Source organism: Micropterus salmoides, unplaced genomic scaffold (genome assembly GCF_014851395.1).
Source record: "Micropterus salmoides isolate LMB-PRFRI ecotype aquatic unplaced genomic scaffold, ASM1485139v1 Ms_hic_scaffold_18, whole genome shotgun sequence".
In the NCBI taxonomy this organism is placed as follows: domain Eukaryota; kingdom Metazoa; phylum Chordata; class Actinopteri; order Centrarchiformes; family Centrarchidae; genus Micropterus; species Micropterus salmoides.
In genome coordinates this window covers 25,261,434-25,280,387 of record NW_024040928.1, presented here as the reverse complement: position 1 = coordinate 25,280,387, position 18,954 = coordinate 25,261,434, and the positions used below count along the sequence as shown (strand labels likewise).

At 40.9% G+C, this 18,954-nt stretch overlaps 1 protein-coding gene across 1 annotated transcript; it reads left to right on the top strand.

The window, feature by feature from the left end:
- Nucleotides 1-5,137: 5,137 nt before the first annotated feature.
- LOC119908718 lies at nt 5,138-15,809 on the top strand. The gene is made up of 8 exons (XM_038726567.1): nt 5,138-5,228; nt 5,360-5,692; nt 5,821-6,087; nt 6,220-6,291; nt 6,372-6,458; nt 6,568-6,596; nt 7,735-7,850; nt 14,855-15,809. Exons 1-7 carry the CDS (start codon nt 5,171-5,173, stop codon nt 7,804-7,806), a joined length of 918 nt encoding a protein of 305 aa, XP_038582495.1. The 5' UTR covers nt 5,138-5,170; the 3' UTR covers nt 7,807-7,850; nt 14,855-15,809.
- The last annotated feature ends 3,145 nt before the right edge of the window (nt 15,810-18,954 follow it).

Genomic DNA, 18,954 nt, shown 5'->3' with positions numbered 1-18,954 from the left:
TGATTTACAATTTATTGACTATATATTGACTTTATATCACCTCCGACTGCTGACTCCTTACGTCAGTTAAATTATTTATGTGTATAAGTGACATGACTTAAGTACGTCACATAAGTTAAAATAAGCCTTTAGTTTCACATGTGACAAGATCATCAGTCTCCTGGGTGAATGTCCTGTGTTTGTTTGACCCATCTCTCCACCCTGACCTCGGCCTTACATGGACTTTATCGCTCTTTGTACTACATCACATGAAATGTTTTCTACATGACATTCACTTGTAAAATGACACACCGTCTCGGCACAATTGATGTGTTATTCATACGTCATTTGGTGATATCAGGCTCAGTAGGGATCTGAGCTCTGCTGAGTGCACTCTTCTAGCTGTTGTTTGGTCCTGTTAATGACAGAATGACATGTCAATTTATTTAACGAATAATTGCTAACGTTTTTAAATTTCACGAACATGTCAAAATTAAAAAAAATGTATATCTGGTGGGCAGAACAGCCTTCAATCTAAAATACAATCAAAACATCTTTTTATAGGTCAAGAAGAAGAATCAGAATGAAGTTTATTGCTAGGTAGACATTTACATTTGTGACCTTAATTTAACTGAGCGTAAACCCGTCTACAGATATGTGTCGTTGCAGGTGCCTCTATTTTGGAAACGTCATTAATCCTAAATCCTAGCAATGCTGGCTCCCATGCATTCGTCAGTGTCACCTCTCTGCTGTGTTTGTTTCCTCTGTGTGGTTGTTAGGTTACGTTGCCTGACAGCACTGCTCTTCACAGGGAATGTTAAGTGAAGCTCTGCAGCTCCCAAGAGAGCTGCACTGTACATTCTTGGCAACAAGATACCACGAGAGTAGACATAAGGTGCCCTGTTGTGTGGAATTAAGAAGAATAATACATAATACATGTAAATATAGCTTGTTTTTTTTCATTTTTAGACCAAAAATTAAACATAAACTGAGATGCCCTCTCTGTGTCTCCAGTTGTTGGTGTAAAAGCAAATAAATGTGACAAATCACCATATGTTACTTTTCCCTTTTCTAAATATTTGACTAAACTAAACATAGTAAGATCCCTAAAAGCTGCAATAAGACAAAACAGATCCTCAAAAATGAGCTATGGGCCACCTTTAACCTCCACTCTGTGTGTATTGTGAATTCATTAGCTAGTTATTAGTTTATGGTAACTTTATTATCCACTGTGACCCAGGACGCCCTCGTCTCTGTTAGGCTGCTAAATATTCACATGTGTGTTCTGTGGATAGGTGTCAGTAGGCGGGGTTGTCATCAACATCTACTGGAGCCACCTGGGGCCCTGTGTTCTCCATATAATGCCTGTGGCACTGAGGAAATAGAGAGGAGGGAAACGCAGTTCCCTGTCCTCTACGCTCCCCATTCTTTTTGCTTTCTTTGTTAACACTACACCACACTCATCATTTCATCCATAACTACTGATTAGCTGATTACCATACTACACTGCATTATTTGCTTAGTTATGTTTTGTTAATTAAACGTTTGAGTTATTGTAAAATAAAAGTAACGGTACCTTTTATACTGCTGGTTATCGCATTGTGATTATTCACGTCAGGGTTTTTGAGTCGGCCCGTGACAGCACACATTTATTTATTAAAATGCCCCACATAATATATAAAATAGTTTTGTGTTAAAAGCGTCAAAGGAAACGTTTTGACATTTTGGGAAGTTACTGGCACTGACAGTGAAGCAGTCTGGCACAGAACCCTTGTAAAATGATGATTTTTCATTTCTCCGTTTTGGTTTTTGTGCAGATTAAACAAACAAGATAGGTGTTCATTTGTGAATTTTCATTTTTATACTGTTTTAGGTGCTGATAGGTGAATTTTGTTGCCTGTGGACAGAGCCGGGCTAGCTGCTTCTTTACCATTTATGTATAAAATGTGCTTCAAGATTGTATACAATATAAACCCTATACTGAGCAATTAATTACATTACCACAAACTAGCTGCCATCTTTGCCTTTGGGCCCCCTGAAGGTCTGGGACCCTGGGGCAGTTGCTTGCTTTGCCTATCAGGTGAATCAGCTCTTAACATATTTTCAGGCAGTCTGGAAACAAATGTGAAGAATAATTGTATATGCTCACACAGGCTCCTTCCTCTGGTTTCACGCTAGTTTAACAGTTGGTGGTGGTCTAGATGCAAACAATGCAGGATTTATAATGTATATCATCCCAGTTTGTACGAATCATCACGTCTCACCTGTCTCTATGATGACAGGCGTTTTGCCTTTGAGTGTGTCCATAAAGCACATGTATACCCATATTTTTATGAGCTAGTATATTCAATGCACACTCAAGCCTTTAAGATGATTCCTAACTTCAACACTAACCAATCACATATTAAACTTTTGCACCCTGTTGAATAAAAGAGAGTGGTGAAATACTTATTGTGCCAATAAGACTTTCCTTTCTATAGGCTGACAAGTGCATGCTGTATTTTCAAAACGAGATAAACACCCATAAACAGACACAGCAAAGATGGAAACAGCAGCAATTTTTTTCCACATTTAGTGCACTTGGTCTTGAGCCATCTAGGGCCTGGGAATGCACTAATCTTAAAATAAACATATCCAGATTGTGCCTCTATGTAATTTTGGCATAGACATCAACAATGACTGGATGTCTGTGTTGTAGGGGTGATCTACTCCCAAGCAGCTTCTGAATCATATCTACCTAAAAGGCCTTTGTTGATCTTAACATTATCTGTCTTATTAGCATGCTGTCCAGTGTATTCCAGGAATAATACAGGAATTTTTGTGATCAAAAATGCTTCCTGCTCTTTTCTCAGAGTACAGATCAACAATCCAGGTGCAATGGGAGCCAGGGGGAGCTTGGCTGATTACTGATGCATGAACACATCAATGAGCCACACTGTTGCACTGGGTGACACGTGTCTTCATTATCATCAACACACGCACACTGTAGTTTGGCTTTACCAGCAGATACTTTAATGTGTGTTTTGTCAGCCGTGTCTCGAAGAAATTACATTTCTATACAATTTATTTGCAACAGCACATCCGTGTTCAAGGGAACTTAAATTACATCACAAAATTAATCGTCAGGACACCATGAATGTCTGTACAAACCTTTGTGCCAATCCATCTAGTTGATATTTTAGTTTGGACCAGAGTTGGTTTCTTCCACCTCTTTGGTCCAGACTGAAATACAGCTCAAGAATTATTGGATTTACGCCAACTGCAGGTCAAGTTTTCAGAGCTGCTAACATGACTGCAGACTGTAGATTTATTAGAAATGCTAAGAACAGTAGGTTCATGGCTGATAATTAAATCATGGATGTGGTGGTTCCATTTACATTACATTTACTCATTTGGCAGACGCTTTTATACAACATACAAGCATCAACAGAGCATCAAATACAGATCTACAACTGACAATACATACTAGTAAGAGCAGCAATAAATACTAGTAAGAGCTCATAGTACATATCACATCAATGGGGTAAATACCAAGGGAAGGAAGTAAGAGTTAACAAAAAGTGCAATCAAAACAAAAAGTGCAATCAATACAAGATAATTGTAGGGGATAGAAGAAGAAGAGCACAGGAAGTGCATGTTAGAGGTGTTAGAGCCAGTGGAGGTCACTGAGAAATGGAGTGACATGAGTCCTTTTGGGCTGATCAAAAACCAGATGCACTACTGCATTCTGAACCATTTGTAAGGGTTTCACTGCACAAGCTGGAAGACCTGCTAGGAGGGCACTAATAGTCGAGGCGAGAGATAACCATGGCCTGTACCAGAAGCTGCTTGGCATGCTGAGTGAGGTAGGGCCTGATTTTCCTTATGTTGTATAGAGAAAAGCGGCATGACCGAGAGACAGTAGCAACATGGTCTGAAAAGGACAGCTGGTCATCAATCATGACACCCAAGTTTCTCACCACCTTGGTTGGAGTGATGGTTGCGGAGTCAATTTGTAGTTTGATGTTATGGTGGGTAGATTGCTTGGCTGGAATGACCAAGAGTTCAGTCTTAGAGAGGTTTAGTTGAAGGTGGCAAGCCTTCATCCATGCAGATATGTCCGATAGACAGTCCGTGATCTGCACCGAGACGGTGGGTTTGCCTGGACCACAGGAGTGCTTTACTCGAGATGCCCATTGCTGAGAGAGCGGATAGCAGGATCCTCTGATTGACTGTGTCAAAGGCAGCTGATAGGTCAAGCATGATAAGAACCGAGGATTGGGCTGCAGCTTTAGCTGACCTTAGGGCTTCTGTTACAGACAGAAGCTGTTTCAGTAGAGTGGGCACTAGAGTGGGAGGTCATTCCCTAAGAGGAATTCTGAGACCTGTTTGAATACTGCCCATTCAATAGTTTTGGATAAAAAAGGTAGAAGAGACACTGGTCGATAGTTCTCAACTTGAGTTGAGTTATGGGATATGTGTTACATAACCGCAAAAGAAATGAAAAGACTTCTTTAGAAGGCGGAACAAAAAAAAGGAAATGACAGGACCTTACTGCAAGGAAACTTCCTGTGCATCTTTCAACATAATGTAAAAGAACAGAAGGTCAAGAACATTAAGGAACTGACAGCTCACTAACCGCTGACACACCAATATATCTTATTGTTGTGTTGCACATGGGTATTTCTAGGGAATGTATTATACTTTGCATGTTGATTATTTCAAGTTTAGCAATACACCTACAATTATTTTATTTATTGATTTTTATACCTACATGAAGGTAGATAAGATCATTGTAACATACCATTCTTGGTAGCTTCCTAGCCTACCTTCATCTGTTGTTATATTGACATGGCCACCAAACATGAAATAGAGAAGGTATTTTCCATATTTTCTCAAAATCTCAGTAATATCTGGCACGTGTGCATGTCTCTTTGTTCTGCCATGGAGACTGGTTTAGCTTTCCTGCATAACCGCACACACACAGCTTGGCTGACAGCCCATTTTGGTTAATAAAGCAAAACGCATAGTTGATAACAGACTAGTTGAAAGAAGGTATAAATGGCCACAAATGACAGAAATAGTGACAGAAACATAAAATACAAGTTAAGGAGGCAGGAAGAAGGAACACCTCAATTTCATCAAAAAAAGGGAAATCAATCTATCTGAGGAACCATTAGTTCATGAGATACTGACATAGAGAGAGAGCAGAATGTCCAGTTTCAGATGGGTTAAAATGTCACTATTTCTGGTGTTGCTTCATTTGACAGGTAGGACAATATATGAAAATATTACACAGCATTCATTCTAACAGAAGCCATGAAGACATTTGGTTAAACCTCTATTTAACAAAATACAATTGTTTATTTTTGTGACATGTTCCCTTTCATTTATTTCACAGCAGTGACTGGACAATACTCTCCCGTCGTTGTCAGAGATGGAGATGATGTCACTATACCTTGTGAAAATGTGAGATACAACCAGAATGACTGTGAATATACAAATTGGCTCGTCAGTGGTGCAGGAAACACACCATCAGTGGAGCTGGTTGCACGTGGGCAAATTGGAGAAACCGCCATGACTAAACCAGACAAACTGAGTGTTACAGCGAACTGTTCCCTGGTGATAAAGAAGGTCACAGTTGAGGATGTTGGCCGTTACAGCTGCAGACAGTTAAACAGATCAGGAGAACAACAAGGTCAAGATGCTCGTGTCTATCTGTCTGTTCTTCACTGTGAGTATTTACATCATAATTTTTTCAGCTCAAATTGTCTTGTTAGAACAATATGACATAAACATTACAATACCATGATTACAGTGATGAAGTTTATCTTGTTGTCTCTCATACAATATATCCACCAGTGGATGAATATAGGGATCATGAAAAGGTGTTACTCTCCTGCTCTGTGTCGACATACGCATGGTGTTCACAGAGAGTGAATTGGCTGTTTAACGGTAAAGATGTGGATATAAAAGATGTCAGCATATCACAGACTGACTGCTTGGCAAGTGTGCACTTTAAGACTTCGCATTACATTTACACGTCAAGGTATGAATCGTTTGTGTGTGAAGCGACTGATATTTACACTGGAAAAGTGCTGCAGTTTACCTTCAGCCATCAGTCGTCAGGTGAGAATCTAAAATATTGTTTTAAATCTACATTGGATGGATTAATTTAATTCATCTTTATCTATCTTTCTTCTTCATTTAGTTACTGCAGACAGTTGATGCGTTGTTGCCTTTTGTTACCGTATTTCTCAGGTGATGATACAACAGTGAGAACAGATGAAAATAGTTATTCTACATCTGCAAACGATACAACAAAATCACAAGGTGTGAACATTTAAGATTCTGATTCCAGGATTTAAAACATAACAGAAAGCTGCGTCTAAAATGTTTTTAATATCTTCCAGGTTGGTGGAGGTTAGTAATTTTGTCTGTGGGTTTAGCAGCACTCTTAACAGCTGTTGTGGCTGTCAACATGTGGACGAGAACTAAACGTGAGAAAATTCACAACTGAAACTTTTATAAATAAAAGATTTGATAAATGTGGATTTTACTTGTGGAAGCTAAAGTAGAGTCTTTGTCTTTTGCTACGCTTTTTGTCAGGGAACACAACACAGACAAATGAAAACACTGTAAGTGTAAAGACTGAATCATACTTATTTTACAATGATGATTTTAAAAGGTATCTTTTGTGATATTTGTTCTTCACAACTACTTGAAGGGGCAATGTGTAAGATATGGCCAGAATTATAGTTAGTTATAGTTATAGGAAACAAAAAAAAAGAATGTGAGCAACATCATATGATCAATATGATGTAACAGCTCTGACGTTATGTCAAAGATGTATGATGTACTATGTTGCAGAAGTACTGAAATGAGCATGCTAACCTGCTAGCCCCAGCCTGTCCTAAGGCCTATGTCGGTGTGGTTTAATAGATTTGAATGATAGTGAACTGTTACAACCTCTTGCACAAAAGAAAAAATAAAACTACATATATTTTGATGTCGGACCTCATTGCTCATTAGAAGAAGCTGAATGAGAAATTAACACACCACAATGACAACACAAGTTGCATTCTCCCAAGTCACCATAGAGTTAAATTAAAATCTCTCTGACATCATATCAACAAAAACTGAACATGATTGGATTAGATTTGATTAGATTCAACTTTATTGTTATTATGCAGAGTACGGTTACAGAGCCAATGAAATGCATCTTACCCGAAGTGCAGACATAAGGGCTAGTGTTTTATATAGATAATTGCAGGAAGTATTTATCATACAATACGTACAGTGGCATTATAATATACAAATACTATACAGTATATGTGAATACATTAAAATCTAAAGGAGAAGTGGACAGAGTTAGAGAATGTGCAAATGTAAGGTTGTCAGAACAGCATAGGGTCATCTGTACTTTATTTTATTATGCAGTATTTAAGATTAAAGAGTCAGTTCAACAAGAAAATCATCAGCTGTAAATGTGTAGTAAATTCAACTGGAAACTTTCGGTTGAATTTGCTTGCAGCTCTCTCTTTATTAATATTGACAAAACACAAAGATAAAAAAATCAACTTCCTGTTGTTGCCACATTTTAAACCCTGTGTGAACTACATGCTTTGGTATAAGTAAAGCTGTCCGGCAACAAAATAAAGGGGTAATGTTCTAATCTGCTCTGATGTCTTTCACTAAAGCTTCATTGAGCAAAGCAATAAAAACCCTTAGATGAAACTCTCCAGCTGCTGACTCTCTCCTTACTTTTTTTCACAGGTGCACAATGAAGAAGATGATGGTGCACCTAACTATGAAAACCCGGGAGACAGTTATGTCTCTGTCCACTGATCAGAATGTGTTTATGTTGGCTTGTATTGAAATGTTTGGCCAAGTACAGTACAAGTACAAGTACAAGTACCTTATTATCAGGCTGCTCGAAAAAGTCCATTAAGACTCCAGAATGCTGCAGCACGTGTTCTGACAGGAACCAGGAAAAGAGATCACATTTCTCCTGTTTTAGCTTCTCTGCATTGGCTTCCAGTAAAATCCAGAATAGAATTTAAAATCATTCTTCTTACCTACAAAGCTCTTAATGGTCAGGCACCATCTTATCTTAAAGAGCTCATAGTACCTTACTACCCCACCAGAGCACTGCGCTCCCAGAATGCAGGGTTACTTGTGGTTCCTAGAGTCTCCAAAAGTAGACTAGGAGCCAGAGCGTTCAGCTATCAAGCTCCTCTCCTGTGGAACCAGGTTCCAGTTTGGGTTCAGGAGGCAGACACCATCTCCACATTTAAGAGTAGGCTTAAGACTTTCCTCTTTGATAAAGCTTATAGTTAGGGCTGGCTCAGGTGAGTCCTGAACCATCCCTTAGTTATGCTGCTATAGGCCTAGACTGCCGGGGGATTTCCCATGATGCACTGAGCTCCTCTCTCCTCTACTTTCTCTCCCTCTGTATGTAACCTTATCCCATTATTGCATGTTACTAACACAACTTCTCCCCTTTCTGGTAGTCTTGTGCTTTCTCGTCTCTCTCCTCTCTCCTATCACTTCCTGCAGGTTTTCTGGCTCTGGAGCTGTGGAGTCTGGAGCTGTGGCTGCGGGTCACCTGCTGCCCCCGTGTTCCTGCACGACACCCTCTGCTGCAACGACTATTTTTGCTAGTCTTATTGTTATTATTGTTATTATAATCATTAACATTACGATGGTTACCATTAACACTACTATAAATATCTGTACCATTTTTCATTTAGTCTATAGCAACATTACCTTCACTGTGTGTACCTCTGTGTGTATATTGTGTAGGCTGCCTCCCTCCCCTCTCTCTCTCCTTACATCTCTCTCCTTACATCTCTCTCTCCTTACATCTCTCTCTCCTTACATCTCTCTCTCTCTCCTTACATCTCTCTCTCTCTCTCTCTCTCTCTGAGTGGATGCGTGAGTGTGGAGTGAGTGTGAGTTCGCGGAGCGAGTGAGTGTTTTTCTAAACTTTTTCTTGTTTCATGTCGGTTTAATGTGTTACTGTGTGTAGTTCTAAGGTTAGTTGTTGTTGTCAGGTGTGTGTGTTTGTTTGTTGTCGTGTATTTTGTGTCGGGCAGCGTTTCGCTGCTCGGCAGCATGGAGTTCTCCAGGCTGACGAGGAAACACGGACTTAAGATCTGTCCGGGTTTCCGCTGCTCCGTAGAGGAGTGTGCGTTAGCGGTGGCGGAGGTTGTCGGGGCCGGCAGTGTCAGATCTGCGGCCAGGATGAACGGGGCGGTGGTGATCTTTGTGGACGAAGTAGAAAAAGCTAACGCCGCCATCACAAGCGGTATTGTGGTGAATGAAACCTTCGTACCAGTGCTGCCTCTGGCCTCACCGGCCAGAAGGGTGATTTTGTCTAACGTCCCCCCGTTCATCAGAGATGAAGTGCTGGAGAGAGAACTCTCCAGGCATGGAAAAATAGTGTCCCCTATTAAAAAAGCCCTGTCTGGGTGTAAGTCTCCTTTGCTCCAGCATGTGGTGTCTCACAGGAGACAGTTATTCATGATCCTGAATAACAGCAATGAAGAGCTGAACTTGTCTTTTCGGCTGAAAATTGATGGGTTTGATTATGTTCTGTTTGCCACGTCAGACGTTATGAAGTGTTTCGGCTGTGGAAAGGAGGGTCATGTGATCCGAGTGTGTCCAGAAAAACCTGCTGGTACTGAATCTGGTCAGACTGCTGGAGAGGGAACATCAGGGCAGAAGGAAGCTGGAAAAAAGGGAAGAATAAGTGACAAGGAGCAAAGAGGCAGAGCTGAAATGAAGAACAGGGAGGAGGAAACAGGTGGAGACAACAGTGGTGATGGTGAACAGATGGAGGGAGGAAATCAAACTGTTAGCTGCAGAGAAAAGGACACATCAAACTGTCAAAGCATCAGTGATGAGGGAAACAAGGCAGGTGAGTCTCAACAGAGCTGTGAGACTGTGGGTGCTGATATTGAAAATAATGAGGAGGAGGAAAATGGGGAGGATGAAGATGAGGAGGAGGAGGAGGAGGATGAGACGCAAAATAGTAAGACAGCTGGGCCAGAGGAGATTTTGGCAGGAAGTGCAGATATAGACATGGTTGGTGAGGAGAGCAGCCTGACAATCACTCAGAAAGAAAATCTGAAATCGACAGTAAAGGCTCAAAAGCAAAGAAGGTTACTGTCAGCAAAGACAAACAGAAGCAGAGTGTGAAGGAGTCGATGGCGGAGTATGACTCCAGTGTGGAAGGCCGTTTTGATGCAGACAGTGAGAGTGATGTCTCACTGAACAAAATAACACCAGGAGAGCTGAACGAACAGATTTATGGGGTTGAGAAAATCAAACTGTTTCTACAGAAAACAAAGAACGTAAAAGGGGTAAAAGTTGAAAGTTTCTTTCCAGACAAAGAGGCTTTTCTTAACTCAGTCAAGTCACAGCTGAGGGCCAAAGGAAGAGAGGGTTTAACTGAGCAGGAGGTTTACAGGTTGAGGAAAATAGTGGTGAAGATCAGACATGAACTTAATGAAGAAGATGGAGAGGAATCAAACTAAAGGTTTTCTTTTTCTCAGTCTGTGTGTGCTGGCTGGTTGTTTTTTATTTTTTCAATGAGTGATTTTAAAGTTGCTTCATTGAATTTAAATGGCGCTGCGGACATCAGAAAAAGGATGCAGCTATATGAGCTGATGAAGCTGAAAAGTGTTGATGTGATGTTTGTCCAGGAAACACACAGCGACAGGTCCAGTGAAACTGACTGGAGATCAGAATGGGACGGCGAGGTCGTGTTAAGCTTCCTTGACCTCAGTGAGCGGGGGGGTAGCCGTCCTTTTCTCTAAAAAGTTTCTGCCGATTTCTTATGAACTTAAAGAAGTGATAGAAGGAAGGCTGATGATGGTCAGAGCCAAGTTTGAGTGTTTCACTCTCACATTCATTAATGTTTATGCTCCAAATGTCGGCTCAGACAGAGTCCGTTTTATTAATACTCTCAGTGACACTCTGACTAGTTTTGGTTCAGATGATTTTTTGTTTTTAGGGGGAGATTTTAATTGTACTCAGAATGATTCTTTGGACAGGAATCATGTTGAACCTCATGCTGCTTCGAAAAAGGCAATTAATGAGTAATAAAAACACATGATTTGGTGGACGTTTGGAGGAGGTTGCACACTGAAGACCGACAGTACACCTGGGTGCATACAAGAGAAAATTTTATTTCTTTGGCTCGACTGGACAGGTTTTATTGTTTTAAGCATCATTTTAGTGTTTTTAAGTCATGTAGTATTTTACCTGTACATTTTAGTGATCATTTTTTAGTGGTCTGCAGTGCTTTTATTGCAAAAACTGAAAAACGGAGTGCATACTGGCATTTTAACACCAATTTACTCAGTGATGCTAATTTCAAAGATGTTGTGGTTTATTTCTGGAAGGTGCATAGGGCTGAAAGGAACAGTTTTGTTTCTTTAAGACAATGGTGGGACTGTGGGAAGATTAAAATCAAACAGCTCTGTCTACAGTACACTCTGAATGTCATGAGGGACATTACTAGATCAATGACGACTCTAGAGACTGAGATAGTGGAACTTTTAGGCTTGATTGAGTCCACAGGAAATCAAGCATTTTGAAGCCCTCAAATCTAAAAAAGCTTTGTTAGCAGACCTGCTGGGCACCAAAGCCCAGGGAGCACTGGTTCGTTCACGTTTCCAGAGCATCAACCAGATGGACGCTCCGTCCAAGTTTTTCTTTGGCTTAGAAAAGACAAATGGGCAGAGCAGGTACATCCACACACTACAGTCAGCTGATGGGGAAGAACTCACGGAGCCTCATGAGATCCGGAGACGGGTGGTGCAGTTTTACTCTGAGCTGTATAAAGCGCAGCATGTGGAGCATGAACAGCTGTTTGAGTGTTTCAGTGAAGGCCTGCCTAGAATCTCTGGAGATGACCATCCTGAGCTGGAGGAGCCTCTGGTTTTGGAAGAGCTGCATGCTGCCCTGCAGGGGATGGATGGAGGGAAGGCCCCAGGTATTGACGGTCTTCCTGTCGAGTTCTACAAGACCTTCTGGAAAGAGCTTGGTCAGGACTTGTTAGATGTGTTCAATGAAAGTTTTGAAAATCAGACCCTGCCTCTGAGCTGCAGGAGAGCTGTGATAACCCTGCTGCCGAAGAAAGGAGACCTTCAGGACGTCAGAAAGTGGCGCCCAGTCTCCCTCCTCTGTTCGGACTACAAGATCTTGTCCAAGGCTCTGGCTAACCGGTTGAAGCAGGTGATGGAGGAAATCATTCACCTGGATCAGTCGTACTGTGTGCCTGGTAGGTCCATCACAGACAACGTGTCATTAATCAGGGATGTTTTGGATGTCTCTAGTTCTTTGGGCACTGACCTTGGTCTCATTTCGTTAGACCAAGAAAAAGCATTTGACAGGGTTGAGCACCTTTATCTTTGGAAAGTTCTGGAGCGTTTTGGTCTCAGCCCACGTCTCATTGCTATGATAAAAGTTTTGTACAGAGACATTCAGAGTGTGCTGAAGGTTAACGGGGGTCTGAGTGCTCCCTTCACAGTAGGCAGGGGTGTCAGACAGGGCTGTCCTCTGTCTGGGATGCTGTATACATTGTCCATTGAGCCCTTGTTACACAGAATCCGGTCCTGTATTCATGGTTTGGTTTTACCAGGTTTTAACACACCACACGTTTTATCTGCTTATGCTGATGATGTCATGCTCCTGGTCAGAAATCAAGCTGAAATTAATATTGTTGGAAATATTGTGTCTGAGTTTGGTCTTATCTCTGCTGCTAAAGTGAATTGGACAAAAAGTGAAGCTCTAGCAGTGGGAAACTGGGTTGGTGGTCTTCCGGTCCTGCCGGGGGGGTTGGGATGGAGGAATGATGGTATAAAGTATCTAGGTGTTTATCTTGGCAAAGAAGAAATGGTGAAAAGAAACTGGGAGGGCATGATAGAGACGATGAAAGGAAGGTTGAAAAAGTGGAAATGGCTGCTTGCTCAGATGTCCTTTAGAGGAAGAACTCTAGTAATCAACAACCTTGTAGCTTCAGCACTGTGGCATCGTTTAGCTTGTATGGAGCCACCTGCTGGCTTACTCTCAAAACTACAAGCAGTTTTAGTGGACTTTTTTTGGGACAGGTTACACTGGGTACCTCAGAGTGTGCTTTTTTAACCAAAAGAAGAAGGGGGGCAAGGCCTGGTACACCTAGCAAGCAGAGTGGCAACTTTTCGATTTCAATTTGCACAAAGATATCTGACTGGTTTTAAATACCCAGTGTGGAAAGAGTTTGCAAGCAGCATTTTAAGGAGAGCAGACAGGTTAGGACTTGACACTGCTTTGTTTTTAATGGATGTTGGTTATTTAAATTTGTCTGTATTGCCTGATTTTTATAAGGGAGTTTTTAAGGCCTGGCACCTTTTTAAGAAGAGACGGTTGGAGCCGTCAGTCTCCCTGTACTGGTTACTGAACGAGCCTCTGATCGGTGGATCCACAATGGACATACAGGACAGTGGTACACCAGGCCTCCATCACACGCTCCGTTCTGCTGGCGCTACAACTCTCAGATGGATAGTGGATGTAGCTGGACCTGGTTTTATGAACACTGAGGCTGTGGCTGCACTAATTGGACTAAAATCTGTGCGTCACGTGAGGAACATTCTGAATGGTTGGACTAACAAACTAACAGCAGCGGATAATGAGCTGTTGAGGATGTACTGGAAAGGTGAGGAAGCTCCGGACGAAGAGGACCCTTTTCCAGAGTTGGGACTGGTACCCGACCTCGACTGTTGTTCTAGTCTATTGTTGGATGTCAGGCATCAGAAGGTCCCAGATCTGCACACGGTGACGGGTAAAATGATTTACAGGTGTTGTGTGAAGGTGTTGTGTAAAAACAAGTTAAATGGTAGAAGTGACACGGTGTGGAGGGAGAAACTGGGGGTTAGTAACGCTGTGAGGCCCACCTGGAGAGTCTTTTACAAACTTCCTTTAAAGAAGCGTACAGGTGACTTACAGTGGAGAATATTACATGGGGCTGTTGCAGTGAATTCTTTTATCTCTGTGATTAATCCCTCTGTCTCTGACGGCTGTCCTTTCTGTGGGCTGCTGGAAACTGTTGTTCACTGTTTTTTAGAGTGCAGCAGACTGGGGGAACTGTTCAATGTGTTGGGGTGCTTGTTTTCTTCTTTTAATGAAGTGTGGTCTAACACTGCTTTTGTTTTTGGAGCAGGCTACAGGAAGACCAATGCAACAAAGTGGCAACTGTTAAATTTTATTTTAGGAGAAGCCAAACTGTCCATATACTTGAGTAGGAAGAAGCAGGTGGAAGGACGGCTGTGTGGAGACGTAGTCCCTGTGTTCACCTCTCTGGTCAAAGCCAGAGTCTTAGTGGATTTTAAGTTCCATCAGCTGATGAACAGCTTGGATGTGTTTGTACGTCAGTGGTGTTATGATGATGTCATCTGTTCTGTGGTGGATGAAGAAGTCAGTTTTAGTCGTGTTTTTAGCTAATTTGATGTTTTTATTCGTGTGGAAGGTTTTTCTTTTTTCTAAATGTCAACCGGTTTTGATTCTCTGACTTATTGAGTGTTGCTATGTTTGTGAATCAGTGATGTTTTATTAAAGTGGTTTTAAAAAGTCAAGTCTCTCCTTACATCTCTCTCTCTCTCTCTCTCTCTCACCCCAACCGGTCGAGGCAGATGGCCGCCCACCCTGAGCCATGGTTCTGCTCGAGGTTTCTGCCTCTTAAAAGGAAGTTTTTCCTTGCCTCTGTCGCCTAGTGCTTGCTCTTGGTGGGAACTGTTGGGCTTCTGTAAATAACATCACAGAGTACGGTCTAGACCTGCTCTTTTATGAAAAGCGCTGTGAGATAACTGTTGTTGTGATTTGGCGCTATATAAATAAAATTGAATTGAATTACAGACACCAGCTAGCGGCAAGCGCTTTAACCTGACAATGTTTCATTTTGTAATATTGTCAAGTCTCTCACAGAAATTACTTCATACTTTTGCAAACTCTGTTTTCTACTCACATATGTGAGCACAAATAACCCTAAAGGTGTATTTGCATTTTCATGGTAAAGCATCTTTTTAATGCACCTCTTCCATTGTTATGTGGTGTCTTGCGACAGCTCTGCCCAGCACACCTGCTAAGCTGAGGTGTGCTGAAAGTTCTGTTGAACTCTGTCTTGAACTCTGACCTTAGTAGGCGCAGCAAATTTCTGTTGATCTGAAATGAGAGATTGATCAAAACCCAATTCCAGAACTGCAGGATAACAAATTGAGCACATATTGAGACCAGCAACATATTTGCATAGCTTTAATATAAAGCTCCCAGCATGGTCTGTGTGGCAACTAGTGTGCTGTGTCCTCTGCAGTGAACACTGTCTGCATCTAGTTATTAATTAATGTGTAAATACTCCAGCGAGTGGCTCTCTCATCTGTACAGAAGTTGCCATTTCTTTTTGACCCTGTAGAGGGAGCTGTTGACCAATCTACAGCAATTCACTGGAAGGCCACTGTAGAAGATAAAAGCCATGAAGAGAACACAGCGGCCTATGTCACCACTGTACAGCATGTGTGTTGTTTTCTTCCTGCCGCCTCACTCCTTCTGGCTTCATAAATGTGTTTTTTTTTTTATTATTGTTCAGCTTTTGAAGGAGAAGGAAGTAGAAGTGGTCTAGGATCCCACTTGTCATTTAAAATTTCCAAAGGCACACACAGTGTCTGCGTGCTGTCTGCTGTTATGTGCACACGCCTGTTTGTTGAGAGTCCAATACATTTTTATTAATTAGTCATACTGTGCTTTAATGATCTCTTCACTTCATTGTAACTCATATAACGTGCAAATAAAAACACATATTTAGCAATAAACTTTGTTTTGTAATTTCCTCATCAACGGATTTCATAATGGAAGGTGGATTTTCTTGTAGATACACTGCTGTGGTCTCACTGACCCGATCACTTCAATGGCTCAGGCTCCAGTCTACAAGCTGGAAACTCCCCTGATTAAAATGATGACTATGAGTGCTCAATCCTGTTTATTCACCTTGAAATGACATCATTTATATCATCAACAACATTTATAGAGTGTGAAAGGTCTGTGGCAGCATACCGCTCGATTGACTGGTGATCTCTAACAATAGTTTGCAGAAACAGAGCAACGAGGAAGAGGCAGCCAAGAGTCTTGCCACTACAGGGACCTCAGTTTGATCCAAATTAGCTTTAACTTGATGTCATTGTCTGATCTGTTTCTGATGAACTGGTCTGAGTAGTGTGACACCTATTTAAGTTTTAAGGTTTTCCGTTCTGAACATGTAAACAAAATTAGATGATGATATCAGAGTCAGTCTTGACCACAACACTTCCACTCAGCGACACCTCGCAAACAGAAATAACCAAGTGCAAATAGTAGCTATTTGTACTTGTTTTCTTATTGCTCAAAGATGCCAACTTAAAGCAAACAGAAAACCATGACAGGAACTCATTCAATGAATCACCTCCCTAGCACTGCAGTAAAGTAGCAGCGAGTCGGTAAGTGGCTTGTAAGGAAGCTACCCTGTCTGTCAAATTCAAGGTGTCATTAATATTTTTTCATATGTTCAAAAGCATTATATGATGATGTCATGGTGATAAACAGGAAGAACCTTAATAACTAAATACCGTAATGGACACCAAGTGTTTAGGTTTGGATTTGTGGGTAAATGAAAAAACTAAGCTACACTGGGTGGCTTCTCAGTTCATACTAAAAATATTTAGACTAATCCCTTCCCAGTCCCAAAACTGCTAAGCGAGTGCCATTTCACAACATTTGCAATCTGAAGCTTACAGCAAGGTCAACTAGACAGCAACTATTTCTCAGTATTGAAGAAGCACAGTGGAGGAGGTCTCGGATGGACGGATCAACTGTGATGCAGACCAATCACAGGAGAGAGACGGCAGGAGTCTATCAAAAATGTGAGAAATCTAGACCACAAGAAACTAACGGCAATGACCATAACAGTATTAAATATTTTGTTAAAGAGGGTGTGAAATTTATACCAGCTCAATGGTTAACCTGGTTTAATTTCTAATGAGTGTTAGGTCTTAAGATGTTGATAGCGTGTGCCACAGAATCTTTAAAAAGCATTAAAAGATGAGATCATGGCTGTAAACAGGAAGAACTTTAATCGTGAAATAGTGGAAAGGAAGTGTATTGTGGTTTTGGTTAGTGGACATGGTGTGCTGATTAATAAACACACATCACAACACACAATAAACACAGTCTACAGAACACAATAGTTGCTACGTTGTTGCAAACATTTGTCTTTACTTACAATCTTCACACATTCAACTTCCTCAGTGCGCTTCTTTTGTTCAGGAGGTCAAACACGTCATCAGAAATGCACGTGGGACAGAAGACAGTGTACACCACTCTAGTTTTTATCTGGTTTGCTTGATATAGCACTATGTTGGTTTAAAGTAGTATTTGCAGAACTGATCAAAGTGGCTGAAATTTTGTTTTAAAATGCAGAATCAGGTAATTCTTCTTCTTCTCTGCTTATTTTCCAACACTCAGTTTAGTCACTGATCCTATTCCACTGCAGCCGGTTTTTCACACCATGTGCTTTTTCATTACTAGAAAAGCATTAGATCATCTACAGTGGCAACATCTTTGACAGGATTTAGAAGACACTGGTTTTGAACCTGGCAATATTTCCATGATAATGCTGTTATATATAAATCTAAATGTCAGAGTTCTAGCAGATAGTATGTTTAATCCCCCTTATTGTTTTGACTTTCTCTTGAATCACTTTCTCAGGTCATTCACCACTGCCTTTTCATACTGCTACAGTATCACCATATTGTTTTCCTTCACCTGTCTGTTCATGTGTGCTGTTAAACATCAAGTTGCATTATTGCAAACATTTATCTTAACAAACGATCTTCACACCTTCAACTTCTTCCTCTTTTTCTTTTCAGGAGGTGAAACGTGTCATTGTGACAAATACACTGTGAAAGGATAAGAAGAAATTCAAAGAGACGAAAACAGTCTAACAGTCAAAATGAGGAGGTCATCTTAATCACAGGAAGGAGCAGCGTCTCTCTATACTAAAGTGCTATATTAGAAACTCGGACAGCTCTGAGCACGAGAACAAGAGAATCACAATTGTTTAGTTTAAATGGATTATTTCTTACAGCGGTGATTCAGTTTACAGGTAAGAATACATATATACATATATAAATGAACATTATTGCTAAAGGTACTTTATTAGCTAAATTTTAACTAAGAAAACTAAATCTGTTGTCTGCTTTCTACATAGTGACTTTAGTGAACTTGGAAACTAAGGATAAAGAAATATTCATCTCGACCTGTGAACACTTTCTTATTTCACTTTATTTTTCATCATTTTCTCAACAGCAGCAGCTGAAACACCTCCCCCCTCCTTCAGTGTCAGAGTTGGAGATGACGTCACTTTGCCTTGTGAAAATGTTAGTCAGCAAGAATGTGTTGATGCTACATGGGCATTCAGGGATTCAGGAAACACAGCAGCAGTTAAATATGGTCAGACTATCGTAAACGCCGAAGCTAAATCAGACAGACTTAGTGTTACAGAGAACTGTGACGTTAACCTGCTCTGTGTCGACACCTGGACAATGTGAACACACAGTGAAATGGCTGTATGACGGTAAAGATGTGGATGAAGATAACAAAGACATGGATACATCACACTTCCTAATCACAGGAAGTAGATGCTGTATTACTTTAAGAAGCAGCACGTTAGAGACTTTGACAGTTGAGAGCGTGAGACCAAGAGAGAAGCACGATGGTTGAATTCAGATGGATTATAATGTCTTTATTTCTGATGCTGGTGTTTCGGTTTCCAGGTAAGGATACAATATACACACAATAAATATGTAACACTTACTGTACTGCGATAACAATACTATCCATCCATCCATCCATCATCAACCGCTTATCCTGCAAACAGGGTCGCGGGGATAACAATACTAATGTTTCTTTAATATATATTCTTCT

What these genes read in the sequence shown, in the direction of transcription:
- LOC119908718 (XM_038726567.1), top strand. Translation starts at nt 5,171, where the DNA reads ATGTCCAGTTTCAGATGGGTTAAAATGTCACTATTTCTGGTGTTGCTT. An exon ending in CTTCAGCCATCAGTCGTCAG is followed by an intron (nt 6,088 to 6,219) that starts GTGAGAATCTAA and finishes CGTATTTCTCAG; the next exon opens with GTGATGATACAACAGTGAGA. An exon ending in CGATACAACAAAATCACAAG is followed by an intron (nt 6,292 to 6,371) that starts GTGTGAACATTT and finishes AATATCTTCCAG; the next exon opens with GTTGGTGGAGGTTAGTAATT.